General features: G+C 37.3%; 1 protein-coding gene and 1 long non-coding RNA gene across 3 annotated transcripts; one reads left to right on the top strand and one right to left on the bottom strand.

Moving 5' to 3' along the window:
• Positions 1-563: 563 nt before the first annotated feature.
• On the bottom strand, positions 564-13,117 carry THAP1 (THAP domain containing 1). 2 transcript variants are annotated; one of them, XM_015088502.3, is made up of 3 exons: positions 12,792-13,117; positions 8,993-9,188; positions 564-4,343 (listed from the first exon to the last, which is right to left on the bottom strand). In XM_015088502.3, exons 1-3 carry the CDS (start codon positions 12,860-12,862, stop codon positions 3,969-3,971), a joined length of 642 nt encoding a protein of 213 aa, XP_014943988.1. In that variant the 5' UTR covers positions 12,863-13,117; the 3' UTR covers positions 564-3,968. The 2 variants fall into 2 exon arrangements, with proteins under 2 accessions (XP_014943988.1, XP_014943990.1); XM_015088504.3 differs by lacking the exon at positions 12,792-13,117 and adding an exon at positions 12,393-12,607.
• LOC113602973 (uncharacterized) lies at positions 13,038-15,978 on the top strand. The gene is made up of 2 exons (XR_003424476.2): positions 13,038-13,148; positions 13,451-15,978. It is a non-coding gene; the product is annotated as an uncharacterized LOC113602973 (long non-coding RNA).
• Positions 15,979-17,260: the final 1,282 nt, after the last annotated feature.

Raw genomic sequence — 17,260 nt, 5'->3', positions numbered from 1 at the left:
GATCTAGGGGTGTATGAGAAATATTGGCTGCCTGCTCTCCCTTGGGAAATACCACAGGACTTAATTGGGTACTGGGAGGAGAGTGACCATTGTCTTCTTGGCTGTATCCACTCAGAATGGAGTTCTGTAGCACTGTGCTGTGTGTGTGAGAGAGTGGTGGTGGACAGGTGGTTTAGGGCAAGAATAAGTTGTGGCATAAATGCCACAGACTCTCTTTTTTTAATGTTTATTTATTTTTGAGAGAGAGAGAGAGAGAGAGAGAGAGAGAGAGAGAGAGAGGGAGACAGGATATGAAGCAGGCTTGGCACGGATGGCAGACAGCCTGACATGCAGTTCGAACCCATAAACCATTGAGATCAGGACCTGGGCCAAAGTTGGACGCTTAACCGACTGAGCCACCTAGGCGCCTCAATGCCACAGACTCTTAACACTCTTTCAGAGATTTAGATGTTCTTGAATGTTTCTTCATTTGCTGTATGCCCCTAAGACAACATGCAGAGAACTTAAATGGTTGTTTAAAAAAATTTTTTTTAACCAATCATGGTAGTTAGGGTGAACATGTAGCCAGTCCAGAAGTCATTTGTCTATTTATTATTAATATTGTACAGTTTGTCTCATGAAAAACAGTTTAAAGCAAAGGAAGTTTATTCATATCCCTTAGGATATTTTAAAAATAAAAATTTAATAATCTCAAAACACCAAATAATATGAATTTAGAAAAGAATAAAAATTCCCAATATATTTTTTGAGCTTAAAAAATATTTATCGTTCAGAAAAAAAATCCCAATAGAATAAAACAACATCCCAGGTTAAAAAAAAAAAAAAAGTTATCAAGACATGGAATTGTAACTTTTTCTGTTATTTTAAGTACAATATTTATAACTGCTTTTTTGCTTGTTTGTAAATCATTGTTTGCTTTTTGATCACAACAAGAATTGTATTTTAATGCACAATATAAAAACATAATGCCCAGAAACACCAGTTAACATCATCAATGCTCTTCATTCATTGGTTATCTAATTCACATGGTTGCCAGTATCAGGAAGAGTAATAGCCAAGCAGATTTGTAAGCCTGCTATGATTGTTATTCATCGATGGCTGTCTTTTAAAAATCCTAGAACATAAACGGGAATTTTCTTTTTATAGATCATATGGACTTTTACTAATTTATGTTGCTTACCACTGACTTTATAAAAGTCATAGGTGTTGAGTATGTGTATATGCGTATAATTTTGTAATAACTAAAGATGGCCAGAGAATATTAATTTCACCAGAAAACCCCATATCAAATGAAACTTCCATTTGCTTTCACCCTTACTATTACACTTCTAAAAAAGAGGAAAAAAAAAAAATCTTACGTACTTGGACTTCCAAGTAAAAGTTTTGCTAATAATTTTAAACACCGCTGTTTCTTTACTGCAACAACAGAATTATTTTTAGTTCACAGAACAGGTATACAATTACTAAACATTTAAATTATTTTATAAAATTTTAAAACTTCTTTAACTTGGAATGTGATGGTTCAAACTATGCAGCAGTTCAAAGTGAAGTTTGTATTTCCACTATAAACAAGTATAAAAAGAGTGGTAACTAATTCTTTCCTAATCCAGAAGCCCATTTTAAAGAATCTAATAAGAATAACTGCTTAAACAGAATAGATGACCACTTATCACGGATATTTTACAAACAGATTTCTGTAGGGTTTGTAGGTTAGGCTAGTGTTTAATCATGTCTAAGTCCCTTCTAATTCTAAAATTCTATGAGTCTATAGTTTTCCTAACAGTTCTATTAAAGAAGTTATTTCTTCTCACCATTAACGCCAGATTATGTCATTATACATAGATGGAAATTTTAGTATGTTACTGTATGTGCTTAAATGTCACCTTTCAGAATATGCTGCAGTTCACATGAGTCTTCCCCCTATTTGTTCCAGATTGAGACTTTGTCCATTTGTTTCAGACTGAGTTTGACTATACTTGAACAGGACCTATTTTAAGGACCAGTTTTCCTTTACTTGGCAATGTAATAAACAATACAGTAGACAGAATGAATTTTGAAAGCATTCACCAAATGTTACATCTCATATTCAGAAATAACTACTTGTAACCTCAAACTCCCTATGTTAAACTATGGTAATTTATTGAAATGCAAACAGTTAGTATACATGCTGCTTGCTCAGTTCTCTCCAAATAGGGATTTACGTTTGTTAGGAAAAGAATGTAACTCCAGGTTAAATCATAATGGTAAGATGCTAAGTAATTAGGATTGCTACTTTTACAATTCAGTGTTGGATTCTTGACTGTGGGAATACACACGTACACACACACACACACATACACACATACACACCCACACACACTTCCTTTTATGTAGATGACAATTTACATAGATTTATACTTTGCAAGATGTTTACCCATATATCCTCCAGGAATTGCTAGTGAGATGGAATGTAAAGACAAACTACTTGGAGATTTCATGGGTTTCCAAACCAGGGATGAGATTCATGAATAACTAGAGAAAGTCTTCTGATTCATTAGAGCTAGTTCTAAATGTTATCAGACAACATAAGGTCAAGTAATCTTTTGATCATAATTTTCTATTTTTGAAATACTGGTTCATAAAAAATCACGGTATTATCCACTGGCAGGACAATAGTAAATTACATTGGAATCCACATCTACAAAAGACACTTCTGAATGTCATTGTTTCAGATTTTTAATACTGCCTTAAAAAGGCCTGTTATTCTTCAACTATCTCAGTATACTTTTAAATATAAAATAATTATAATTGGAACAGTTATTGTAAATCTAAGTAGATAATTCCTAAGGCAGTATTTGTTTAATCAGAACATATTTTCATTTCAAATATATAACTAAAACTTCTCACAAAGTCAGAACACAACTCATAGTTTGAACAGAAACTTCAGTGTTTAAATCTCAACATTCAGTAAAATAAACACTACACATTAAGTTCCTCTGGAATACAAATCACTCATTTAAGTAAATGGGATATAATTTCTAACTTGTGTTAAAAGTGAAGAAATCCTTTTTTATGTGAAGACTTGACCAAAATCAATTAGTCCTATTACGGTACAAATCAAACTCTACTGACACAACACATTTATTAGAGATTTGGATACGGATATAACTACAGTTGGAAACTAGATGCTCCTTAGCTTGGGGGTAGTGAAAGAAAAAGGCATACTATGGATCAGGCCCCCGTTTTTATTACTTTATTAACAACAATGCTTACTTTATTTAATGAAGAATGTCTCTTCCACTGGAAATACACTTCTAATTTAATAATGCTAGACAGTGGGGAAAAAAAAGCTGGACCCACTTTTTAAAAAATTCATCCTTTATAAAGTTATGTAACAATATTGATTAGGTATAGAATGATTCTTCATTTTATGCTCTGAAGACAAGCAATTTTTTTAAGTATTGACTTGTCAATTTATCTTTGACAAGTGATTAAGAAAGATAAACAAATCTTCTGACTTTACAAATAAGAATATGTGAATAAGAATATATATATTCTGAGAAGTTATGTCCCGTGATCTGACTTATACTTCTGATTTATAATGTAACTAAATTCTTTTAATAAACTGCATTAATTTTACATTTTAAACTTAAATCATCCTTGCTGTACTGTTCTCATTCACTTTACTTTCAATTTTTGCATTTCTATAAATACTCAAAAAACAAAACTCAATTTGAAACCAACTTACATTGGAGTTCTGAGGTTAGATTATAACTTTTAAGATATTTTGTTAAAATGTAAAAACCCTGAAATTACAAACAAAAAATTTACAATTTTACAGTATATATCTAATTTATTTTTTTAAAAAAATATTCTGAATTGTTTTTATATAAGTAATCAAGTGTTATTTTTTCAAATTAAACTCCTTTATAGGCTAGAAGAAGGTATGTGGTTTTGCCCCATTAAAAACCAATACAAATATCATTTTTTTATGCTGGCACTTCAACTATTTCAAAGTAGTCATTTGGTAGAATCACATAACCTCTCTCTGATATGTCGTCCTTCTCCTTCTGGAAGTGAACAACCTCCTTTAATTTTTCAAGTTGTCGTTCTTGTCTTCTGCATCGCTGCTGTGCGGTCTTAAGCTTCTTTCGGAGTTTTTCAACTTGTTGTTCTAGCTGATGAATCCTTTTTCTCTGGTGCATTGTATCCTCCACAGTATAGTTGTGGTCACAGAAAACTGAGAGATTATCAGGGGTCTGAAGGGGAGGCATTAGTAATCCAATAGCAGCATCAACCTGGGAAATGGGAGGTGTTAAAGGAGGCGGGGGAAGCTGTTCTTGTGGCTCCAGAAGATCTTCCTTCTACAATGATAATGAAGAGTATGTTCAAGTTTAGTAACTACAAATAACAGTTTAAAACAATCTACCCAGGGTGCCTGGGTGGCTCAGTTGGTTAAGCGTCCGAATTCAGCTCAGGTCATGATCTTATGGTTTGTGGGTTTGAGCCCTGCAATGAGCTCTGTGCTGGCAGCTGGGAGCCTGGAGCCTGCTTCGGACTCTGTGTCTCTCTCTGTCTCTCTGCCCCTGCCCCACACATGCTTTGTCTTCTCTCTCTCTCAAAAATAAATCAACATTAAATAAATAAATAAATACATACATAAATACATAAATAAATGAATCCACCTGTGGAATTTAAGAATGACTTTTTACAAACTGGACAACCTAGAAGAAATAGATATGTTTCCAGAAACATACAGCCTTCCAAGAACAAATCAGAAGAAATAGAAAATCTGAAAAGACCAATCATTAGTGACAAAATTGAAAAGGTAATCAAAAAATTCCCAAAAGACAAAAGTCCAGGACCAGATAGCTTCACAGGTGAATTCTATCAAATACTTAAAGAGTTAATATCTATTCTCCTCAAACTATTCCAAAAAATACAAGAGAAAGAAAAGCTTCCAAATACATTCTATAAGGCCAGCATTACCCTGATATCAAAATCAAAGACACTACAACAAAAGAAAACTATAGGGACAATATCCCCGAGATGCAAAAATCCTCAATAAAATGAGCATATTAGATAATACATTAAATATTCAATATACATTAAAAGGATCATTCACCAAGATCAAGTGGAATTTATGATGCAAGGATGGTTCAATATTCATAAATCAATGTGAAACACTACATCATCAAAATAAAGGATAAACCCATATGATCATTTAGGGGTGCCTGTGTGGCTCAATTGGTTGAGCATGTGACTTGACTTCAGCTCAGGTCATGATCCCAGGGTCAAGGGATCAAGCCCTGCATCCGGCTCTGTGCTGAGCATGGAGCCTGCTTAAGATTTATTCTCTCTCTCTCTCTCTCTCTCTCTCTCTCTCTCTCTCTCTCCCTCTGTCCCTGTCACCCTGCTCAGGCTCTCCCTCTCTAAAATAAAATAAAATAAAATAAAATAAAATAAAATAAAATCATGTGATCATCTCCATAAATGCAAAAACAGCACTGGACAGAATTCAATATCCATTCATGATAAAAAGTCTCAATAAAGTTGCTTTAGAGGGAACATACCTCAGGGCAACTGGGTGGGTCAGCTGGTTAAGCATCCGACTCTTTGTTTCATCTCAGGTCATGATCTCACAGTTCATGAGTTTGAGTCCCACACTGGGCTCCAGGCTGACAGTGTGGAACCTGCTTGAGTCTCTCTCTCCCTCTCTCTGCCCCTCCCCTACTCACTCTGTCTCTCGCAAAATAAATAAGTTAATTTAAAAAAAAAAAAAGAGGGAACATACTTCAAAATAATAAAGGCCATATATGAAAAACATACAGTTGCTATCACACTCAGTGGTGAAAAACTGAGAGCTTTTCCTCCAAGATCAGAAACAAGACAAGATGTCCACTCTTGCTACTTTCATTCAACATAGTACTGGAAGTGCTTGCCATTGCAATCAAGCAAGAAAAACAAAAGGCATCTAAACTGATTAGAAAGAAGTAAAATTGTCACTATTTGCAGATGGCATGATAATACATACAGGAAACCCTAAAAACTCCAACAGAATACTACTAGGAATAATAAATGAATCCAGTAAAGTTGCAGAATACAAAATTAATATATGAAATCAGTCGTTTCTATACACTAATAATGAAGTAGCAGAAAGAGAAATTAAGACAACAATTCCATTTATAATTACACCAAAAAGAATTAAATATCTAGGAATGAATTTAACCAAGAGGGTGAAAGACCTGTACTCTGAAAACTATAAAACACTGATATAACAAATTGAAGATGATGCAAATAAATGGGAAGATATACCATTCTCATGGATTGGATGAAGTAACATTGTTACAATGTTTATACTACCCAAAGCAATCTACAGACTCAATGCAATCCCTATGAAAATACTGAGAGCATTTTTCACAGAACTAGAACAAATAATCTTAGAATTTGTATGGAACCACTAAAGACCCTGAATAACAAAGCATGCCTAAGAAAGAACAAAGCAGGAGGTATCACAATCCCAGTGTTCAAGATATACTACAAAGCTGTAGTAATCAAAACAGTATAGTACTGGCACAAAAACAGACACATTGATCAATGGAACAGAACAGAGAGCCCAGAAATAAACCCATGATTACATGGTCAATTAATCTACAACAAAGAGAGTAAGAATATATAATGGGGAAAAGACAGACTTTCAATAAATGGTGCTGGAGAAATTGCACAGTTACATGAAAAAAAAATGAAACTAGACCATTTTCTTATGCCATACACAAAACTAAATTCAAAATGGATTAAAGACCTGAGTGTGAGACCTTAAACTATAAAAATCTTGGAAGAAAACATAGGCAGTAGTTTCTTTCACATCAGCCTTAGCAACATTTTTCTTTTTTTTTTTTTAATTTTTATGTTTATTTATTTTTGAGAGAGAGACAGAGAGAGCGGGGGAGGGACAGAGAGACGGGGGGACACAGAATCTGAAGCAGGATCCAGGCTCTGAGCTGCCAGCACAGAGCCTGCCGCAGGGCTTGAACTCACCAACCAGTGAGATCATGACCTGAGCCGAAGTCAGACATTTAACCACCTAGGTGCCCCAGCAACATTTTTCTAGATATGTCTCCTCAGGCAAGGGAAACAAAAGCAAAACAAACAATTGGAATTAAACCAAAAGCTTCTGCACAGTGAATAAAATCACCAACAAAATTAAAATGCAACCTACTGAATATGAAAAGATATCTGCAAATGATATATCTGATAAGGAGCTAATAACCAAAATATATAAAGAACTTATACAAGGCGCATCTGAGTGGTTCAGTTGGTTAAGCATCTGACTCTTGATTTTGGCTTAGGTCATGATCTCACAGTGGGATTGAGCCTGTCAGGCTCTGCACTGACAGTATGGAGCCTGCTTGGGATTCTCTTTCTGCCCTTTCCCCACTCATGTGCTCTCCCTTTTTCTCTCTCAAAATAAATAAATAAACTTAAAAAAAAAAAAAAGAAAAAAGAATTAAAAAAAAACCTTATACAACACCAAACAAACAATCCAATTAAAAAATGGGCAGAGGACATGAATAGACATTTTCCAAAGACATACAGATGGCCAACAGACACATGGAAAGATGCTCAACATCACTAATCATAGGGGAAATGAAAATCAAAACCACAATGAGTTATCACTGTATCTGCCAGAGTGACTATTATCAAAAGACAAGAAATAACAAGTGTGGAGAAAAGGGAACCCTTATGTACTGTTGGTGAGAATGCAAACGGATGCAGCAACTGTGGAAAACAGCATGGCATTTTCTCAAAAACTTAAAAATAGAATTACCATATGATCCAATAATTCCCCTACTGGGTATTTACCCAAAGAAAATGAAAACACTAATTTGAAAAGATATATGCACCCCTATGTTTACTGCATAAACATATTTTTTTTACAATAGCCCAGATATGAAAGCAACCCAAATGTCCATTAATAGATGAATGGATACAGAAAATGTTTTGTGTGTTTACATATATATCTATGCATACATATATATGTACACCCACACACACATATGCACAATACAATATTACTCACTGTAAAAAAGAATGAGATCTTGCCATTTTGTGACAACATGCATGGACCTAGAGGGTATTATGCTAAGTGAAACAATTCAGAAAAAGATAAATACCATGTGATTCCACTTATATGTGAAATCTAAAAAACAAATGAAAAAAAACAAAAAAAGCAGAAACAGATCCATAAATACAGAGAACAAAGTGATGGTTGCCTGAGCAGAGGGGATAGGGGGAATGGGCAAAAGGGTAGAGGGGAGTGGGGAGATACAGGCTTCCAGTTATGGAATGAACAAGTCGCAAGTATGAAAGGTACAGCATAGGGACAATGGTCAGTGGTATTTTAATAGCCTTGTATGGTGACCGATGGTAGTTACACTTGTGGTGAGTGTAGCATAATATACAGATCAGTCTATTTAGTATGCTTACATTTGAAGCTAATGTAACATCATCATGTGTCAACTACACTTGGATTAAAAACAAAAGAATATTAGATTTTTGTAAATCCTTGATATGGAAATATTCTAAAATAAGAAAAAAATTTAAGTTCTAATAATTACACTTTTCCACCTGGAGTAGAAATGGGATCCAAGAAAGAGAAAGAATGACTGGTGAGATTTAATAAAATACTAAGCACTTAAAACTGAGGGGGAAAAACTTTGAAACTGAACTGTCACTGATAAAGGAAACCCAAAACTTATTAACATATATGTAGGGGTAGAAAGTGATCTTCAAGTAAGTTACAAAACTAAATTGACTTTCTTAGTGTGAGGATGTTTAACTTTTAATAAACTGCATTTTGTATTTTTAAATAGTATATCGTTGTTAACAGTGGTTATGTACAAGTGATGGCTTCCAGGTAACATTTATTTTCTTAACACTGATCTGAATTTTCCACAATAAAAACAAATTAATTTTATAAATAGAAAACCCAGTATTTTAAAACACATATTACCTTGTCATGTGGCTCAGTACAGAGAAATATCGTGGGCACTGCATTCTCTTTCAGCAACTTGTTGTTGCACTCCCTCTTAAAGCAGTCTGGAGTAAAGTGTTCTGAACAAATACTGCTATACTTGGTGGGTTTAAAGTTTTTTCTTCTGACAGCTGCCTCCCATTTTTTACAAAGACTGGGTCTTGTAAGAGGAAACCTAAGAAGAAGAGATAATTCAGTTCTCTGACTTTATTTTAAAAGAAAAAAAGGCACATCTCGACTTTCCTGCTTAGAAAAAAACTATCTTACATTGGCATTAACAAACTAAGGGGTATTTGATTAAAACACTAGCTCTGCTATCTTTTCTTTTCTTTGACAGTTTTTAGTTGTGCTTTTATTCACCTTAGTTAAGAATGTACTTGTTTTAAAGATCCTATAAATAAAGTGACCATCTACTAATGTGGGATGTAAACCACCCCTCCCAGCATGGAATTTTTGTTTTTTTTAAAAGCAGTATTTGTTAGGGGTGACTGGGTGGCTCAGTGGGTTAAGCACCTGACTTTGGCTCAGGTCATGATCTTAGGGTTAGGGAGTTCGAGCCCAGTGTCAGGCTCTTTGCTGACAGCTCAGAGCCTGGAGCCTGCCTCAGATTCTGTCTTCCTCTCTCTCTGCCCCTTCCCTGCTCGCATTCTATCTCTCTCTCTCTCAAAAATAAATAAGCATTTTAAAAAATTAAAAACAAAAATACTGCTTTAAAAAGAATTTTTTAAAATGTTTTTATTTGTTTTTGACAGAGAGAGAGAGAGAGAGAGAGAGAGCATGAGTTGGGAAGGGACAGAGAGACAGAGAGGCAGACACAGAATCTGAAGCATGCTCCAGGCTCTGAGCTGTCAGCACAGAGTCCGACGCAGGGCGCAGACTCGGGGCTCAAACTCGTGACATGCGAGATCATGCCCTGAGCCAAAATCACACGTTTAATCAACTGAGCCACCCAGGCGCCCCCAAAAAGCAGTATTTTTTATAGGAATCTTTTGATCACAGAGTAGTTACAAGAATGTCAGATACAATGATGTATACAATCTGAACAAGATAGGCTGATAAAAATTTACAAAATGTAAAAAGATGCATATTAAAAGTTAGCCATGCAATGGGAGGAGGAGATGATGGGAGGTCGGGGGTCAAGAGAAATATGTAGTAATATTGCTTGTCTCTCTCCGTTACAGTAAATGACTTTCACTAATTGATACAGATATTACACACACATCTAAATACACAAAGATAAATCATGTAGCTCCTCTCTCATTTATTAATGTTTAACTTTTTATGTCAAAGACACTAAGAGTTTCAAGTAAAATACATACTATGGGGTGAATTTGTTATTAATTTTTTTTAACCAATAAAAATAAAATTGCATGTTTATATCTACATACTGCAAAAAAGGTTTTAGTTCTCTTAGGATCAGTCTGACATAATGAATTAATCAAATCATAGTCAAATCATAATGATAAATACAAGATTTTATGTATGTATGTATGTATGTATGTATGTATGCGTTTGGAGAAGACTGGAACTGAAATGGGATGGTCTATTAGTGTCATGAACATGGATATCCAAGTTTCTCCCCAGGTTTGGGAAGTCTTTATTTTTTAATTTTTAAAATTTGTATTTATTTTAGTCTTCCAATTTGTTTTTAATTCCAGCATACGAATATTATTTATCTGAATTTACCTTGAACTCAACTGGAATATGTCTCTTAGGCCCAAATAAGGAGGGTTAAGAAGAGTTTAAATTTATTGTGATTTTACTTTTCCAAGTCAAGTATTTAGTGAACTGGGGAGACTGGAAAGAAGCCAAAAGATGTTTCAACTATATGTTCCAGTTTCTCTTCCATGTAAGGTATGCTACAGCCTGACTCTGCTATATTCTGAAGACCTAACCAATCCTGGGACAGTTCTTCTCTTCGCCCAGCATAGTTGCTGCCACTGGGCCACTGTGTAGAAACTGGGAAAATAAGTACTCCTAGAAGATCCTGCTGGAAATGGCCTACAGAAAAACAAACTATGTTAGCAATTACTGGTACAATTCAGCACCTTGGGCCTCCTGTCTCAAGGACTACAATGCTCAGGCTGTTTATGAGATTCTGTCAAGGTATTCCCATCTACTCTCAAAAAACCGTTCTTTATAGGTAAGAATGGGAGGCAGATCAGCCCTTCTTCTGATTCAATCAATTGTTTGACAGCCAGAAGAAACTATTTCTGATGTGTGAATGCCATCCTTAGTTTCCAGTACCAATGAAAGGTTTTCCATATTTTTAGATTTCTTTAGATTTTAGATTCCTTGCATATTAAGAGGACTTTGTCTTACTTAGCCTTGTAACCCCAGCAGCTTGCAGTGTTTGGCATAAATTAGAAATGTGGTTGTGGGGAGCAAACTGTATGTAACCATGTCACCATCTTCTGACTTATTCCAACACTTTCAAAGAACTGGAAGTCAATTCATCAGCTTTCAGAAATTCCAATAAATCAATTAAGTAATACCAGGAAATACTGAAGTAAATCTTGCAAGTGTTAGTGTTCTAGCTCCTCCTGGAGGTGGGGGGCCAGGGGTGTTGGTGGTGGTGGTACATCAACACTCAAGATCTTTCTATGCTGCAAAGCACTCATTTCTATAGGGTCCCTCTCATATGAAACATAAAAATGCATCTACGCTCTGTTAAACACAAAACGAATCCCACCAAAAATTGAAGGAATACTTAATTTTGCTTTTGTAATTATTTACCTATGAATAATTCCTATAATTGACCACTGGTTCTAGTTTCTTAGCTACCATCTATTCAGGGTGGGGAATTTTCGCAAAACAAAGTAACGTAAATGTAATAAAATTTGTATTTGGCTGAATAAAAATACCATCGTGTCACATTTTGCAGACATCTGATTATCAGTAAATCGTTTCCATTTTGCAGTTTTCTCTTCGTATTTTCAAAAGAACATTTTCCCCTCTAGGCCTCTAACTGCAGCGCTTTTTGGATAAAACAGCCCTGAAAGTTGTGGGGCAGGTTCTTTTCCAAGGGCTTCCTATAGGTGCCCATAAGAACTCATATTGACCTTTATTATGACACTTCATTATGACCTGTGTTATTATTGTCCAAGTTATCGTTATTGTCCGCTGAAAACATTAAGTATTCATCCTGGTAGTACCAGAAGCTTTCTCTAAAACTTAGGGGTCCTTAAAAGTTAGTTTCTAGGAAACTGGGTGAAGACATCCTCCCCGAAATTCTGGCCAAAATCAATCCTTAATTTCTGTGATGCCGGCCTCCCATCCACAGCAAAAACGAAAAAGAGTGACTTCGGGATTTTAAAGGTTTTTGTTTCTATTTCAAATTTACTTCTAAGGCGTTATTACCACCTGGTTTCTCTATTACCCCAGGAGTGAAATCCAGATGCCTCTCGGCTTGGAGGACCTCACGACCTGCGCTGGGCCGTGAGACATAGCTCCGAGGTCCCGAACACTCCAACAGCAGGAGGCGGGCGAACCTCACGCAAGGGTTCCAACCCTCGAGCGCGAGAAACGGTCGCCACGGCGACCTGCGCCGAGAACGCGCAGCCCAGTGCGACATTGCCTGAACTTCTACCAGAGGCGGGCACACCCACCGCTCGCGGCCGGGACGGACTGTGAGGAAGATCCGGTCGTGCCCCGCCCCTGTCCCGCCCCCCTTATTAGTCTCGCGCGGACACGCGCCTGGCTCCGCCCCCGAGCCTAACCGGCCGCGCGCCCCCAGCCCCAGCTGGGGCCAGCCCCGCGAGAGGCGCAGGGTACTTACTTGTGGAAAGAAACGGGCTTATCCTTATCATATCGGTTCTTGCAGCCGTAGGCGGAACAGGACTGCACCATCCTTCCGGTTTTCAGTCACTTCACTTCTGCCTCTCCAGCAGGCAGGAGAAGCTATCAGTGTCGCCGCGCTGGGCTTTGACACCCTCGCTTCTTGTGTAGCTTTGGTCACCAGATACAGTGATGATAACCTCTTTCGGGTTGACTAATGTGCCCGTTTTGTTGTTTGCATTAGCAGAAGAACCACAGCCATCGCCCGTCTCCCATCTCCAAGATGGCGGAGGCAGCTTCAACCTCACCTCTCGCGAGGAGTTTGTCCCACTGTCTCTGATTAGCCCCGAGGTCAGAGGTAACGTTCCTTGGGAAGCAGGCCATTGGCTAAAGCCCGGCGTTGCGGAAGTGGGTGGGGCCTCCTAGCTTCCGGAAAGGAGAAAGGAGGTGCTTGGGCGAAGGGAGACATGCGTGCGGAGGGGTGGGGAGGGAGAGCAGCGTGATTGTAGGACCAGGTTTTGCAACGTGTTGGGTTTTCTTGTGTAACATTTTCTGGGACGGTTTAGGGTGAGGAACAGTACGGTCTTTGGATCTGGTGGCCTAAAGGAGGACAGATGTAAAACTGAGGTCGTTGGGTAATTCTTCCCATTTCTTTAAAAGGGCAGCCACAGATGGTATATGATTTGTGAAACTTTGTTGGATCCCTTTCCCACATCGCTAGTCTTCATCCCATTACCTGTCGTTCAGGTATCACAGGCTTTGTGAGAACTCAGCTGCCAGAATTTTAACAATGAGAGAAAACATTCATTCTCACTTCTGAAGGCTTTCATTGCTGTAATGATCTCCAGGTGCTGCTGTGTTGGAACTCTAGAACTGGTGCAAGCTATTTTCACACCATTTGCCTCCTGTTGCGTGCCCTTCCTCTCTATGCAGATCAGAGTCTGGAAATCCGGATAGCGGGATGTTGACAAATTCCAGTGCTCTATTAAACTTTTTTCTCCCTCCCCCCACCCCCGCCAAATCTTGTTGCTTCCCCAGGGTTCCATCCTCTGTCTTCCTCTCACTCAACACCCTGCTGCTTGAATTCAATAAAATGCTATGATCTACCAAGTCTTCTATTTCTTATGTAAATTTTCTGCCTTCGGATTATTGTCTGAATTATCTATTCAGTTGTTTAAACCGGAACCTTAGTTTTCTCACCCTCTACATCCGTTTGATGACGAGGATAATACAGAATAAGTAAATAGTTATTAAATCCATCCCTTTCCGTCTCTCTTATTGTTCTTGATCAAGCCCTCATGGCCTCTTACCCTCAAAGGCAGTAATTTCCTCCATGGTTTGCTGTGCAGGAAGTATCAGAATGTGATAAGTGCTTGTGAACTGAAGTCTATTTTAAGAGTTCACTGAAATTCTTTACTCATCAGTTGATTCCCACAAATATTTACTGAACACTTGTTTTATGCACAAAGGGCTTGGGATACATTAGTGAACAAGACAAAGATTTCTGCCCTCATGAAGCTAATATTCTAGTGGAGGTTGGAGGAGGCAGAGAAGTCTGACCATATAAAATGTTGTAAGGTGAAGGGGGCTAGGTGGCGATGAGGGGATTGCAATTTAAATACAATGGATGGGACAGGCCTAATAGAAGAAGGGACTATTGAGCAAAGATGTGGAGTGGGTAAGAGTTAGCTCTGAGGACATCTGGGGGAAGGGCCTTGCAGGCAGAGGGAATGGCTAAGGCAAAACTCCTGAGGCTCAGTGTCCCCAGCCTATACAAAGAACAGTAAAGGGTCAGTGTGGCTGGAGCAGAGTGAGCTAGGGGGACAAGTATAAGGTCAGAGGAAACAGGATGCAGTCCTATGGGGACTTGTACGCGAGGGTAATAAGGCTTTGACTTTTACTCTGAGATGGAGAACATGCTTTAAGCAGAGGAGTAGTGACCCAGTCTTTTAAAACGATCACTCTACTGTGTTGTATATAGATATCAGGGGGCAACTTAGAGGCGAGGACACTGGTAGGCAGGCTTCTGTAGTAACCTAGGTGAGAGATGATGGTGGCTTACACCTGGGTGGTAACAGTCAAGGAGTAAGAAGTGATCTTGTTATCTCTTCCTTATTCCCTTCCATTTCTTTATTAACCTTTATTTATTGAGTACCTATTATGGTGGCAGGCATTATGCTAGGTCTGGGAATATACTGGTGAGCAAGACTAACATTACCTATCTTCATAGAGCTTATCCTAGTGAGGGGAAGCCATACAATAAAAATGTGAATAAAATAACATTGTGCTGAGACACCTGAATACATTACAATGTTATAAAGGTGAATGAGGTTAGAGGAGGGGTCACTACCTACTTTAGCTGGGGTAGTTAGGTAGTCTTTCTGAGAAGGGAACATTTTACTGAAAACCAAAGAATAGAAAAAAATCTAGTAATGTGAAGAATGAAAATAGGGAGGATGGGAAGAGCATTCTCCAGACAGGGAGTGTGTACTGGGGCCTGAGGCAGTTGTGAGTTCAGTATTTCCTGGGAACTGAATGGAGGCTATGGTGTGAGCCAGGGGAAGAAGGGTATAAAATGAGGTTGAAGAAGTAAGTGACTTGTTAGTTTGGATTTTAAGTGCAAACCTTTTTAGGCATGGTAGAGACCTGATCTAAACATTTTTAAAGGCCATTCTATTATGTGAAGAGTTTATCAGTGCGAGTAGCAGACCAGTAAAGAGGCCATTGCAGGCAAGTAAGATAAGTTGGTAACTTGGACTTAGGTAGTGGCAGCGGAGAAAGAATAACCAGGATTTGAGAATATGTTGCAGGTAGAAACATCAAAACTTGCTCACAGATGGATATGAGAATGAGGAAAAGAATCAAGGTATTAAGGTTGACTTGTACTTGAATTTCTTCTGGCTTGAGCATTTACTGAGATGTGGATGGCCTTTAAGAAAGAGAACAAAAACTGCCAAACTACAAAAAATAAAAATAAATATATATTAAAAAAAGAAGAAGAGAGCAATGTAACCCCCACAAAACAGGAACTGTGAGATGGGAGCAATTTAGGAAGCAGGGTCATCAGCCATGAGGTTGTAGGACTGGGGAGTGCCAGAAGAGAAAGAATGTATAGTTCTCAAAGGTTGGTAATGCAAGTTACTAAAGAAGCATGAAGATCACCAGCCAGTGCAGAGTGCCCTTCTGAGGTTTGTGATTTTTTTAAGTTTATTTATTTATTTTTGGGGGGAGGGGTAGAGAGAGCAAATCCCTGAACCCAAGAACCACGAGACCACGACCTGAGCCGAAATCAGGAGTCTAATGCTTAATTGACTGAGATACCACACACCCTGGTTTGTGATCATTTTTAATCAGTGTAGAGTGAAACTAGTCAATTAATTATTTGGTTAGATTTCCTTCCATGAAGTTCTCCTTTGCTCCCCATTTTTTCTGTTTTCTTTCTTCTAGCTATCTATAATTTGGAAGTGAAATCTACATTTTTATTATTGAATATAATCCTCATTTTTCCTTACTTCAAAATGGTAAATTGATCATGTAAATTGTATATAATTTTTAAAATATTAATTGAACTGGATGTTGAATTTTTCTTTCTAAAACACCCCCCAAATTAAATTTTCACTCTGCATGGCTTAAAAATATTTACTTAATACAACAATAATTTTCACTTTTTCTAAACTAATTTACAACCATTGTCTGGTTTTCTTCTCTCCTTTATCCAGTTCTTCTCAACATTTCCTAAGGCTCACATAACTGTTCTCAACTTGTCAAAGGGTGACTGTGAGGAAACATTTTTACTTTCAAAGATGACCATCTGCCTTTTTAAAAAGTTGATAGAAACTATCCAAATGCCTGTTAATAGTTGAATGAATAAATTGTGGTATAGTCATATAAAGGAATACTATACAACAAAGTAAAGCTATGGCCCACAACAATATGGATAGTTTTTACACCCATAATATTGAAGTCACACAAAAGTAAATATGGGATCCTATTTTTTTGTAGAGTAAAAAAGGTAGGTAAAAGTCAGTAAGTTGTTATTTGGGGGAGAGAGGCAATGAAAGGGGGCTTACCGGATGGTGGTAATGTGTGTTTTGACTGAAGTGGTGGCTAAATAGTGTGTTCACTTTATGATACTTCATCATCTGACCCTGATGATTTAGAAAATCTCTGGTGTTTATTCTACTTTAATAAACTAAAAGTTTATTAAGCAAACAAGGGCTATATAAAATATGTAAAATTGCCTTTCTTTTAGAGAATGGGAGATATTTATATGCTCATGTGATGTCTTCATTTGGCTCCTTACATAAGTATCAAAAATGAATTTATATCTTAGCTTTATATGACCATTTAAGGGAATGAGAATAAATACAGGTAAGTTGAGGAAGGTTGGTTAGAAGTTTGATGTTTTTCAAAGTCTTAAAGGCCAAGAGCTGGTTCACTTACTAATAGGCTTTTTAAGGAAATAAATAC

The sequence above is a fragment of the Acinonyx jubatus genome, chromosome B1, assembly GCF_027475565.1.
Source record: "Acinonyx jubatus isolate Ajub_Pintada_27869175 chromosome B1, VMU_Ajub_asm_v1.0, whole genome shotgun sequence".
Lineage (NCBI taxonomy): Eukaryota > Metazoa > Chordata > Mammalia > Carnivora > Felidae > Acinonyx > Acinonyx jubatus.
This window is presented reverse-complemented; position numbering and strand designations above follow the sequence as displayed.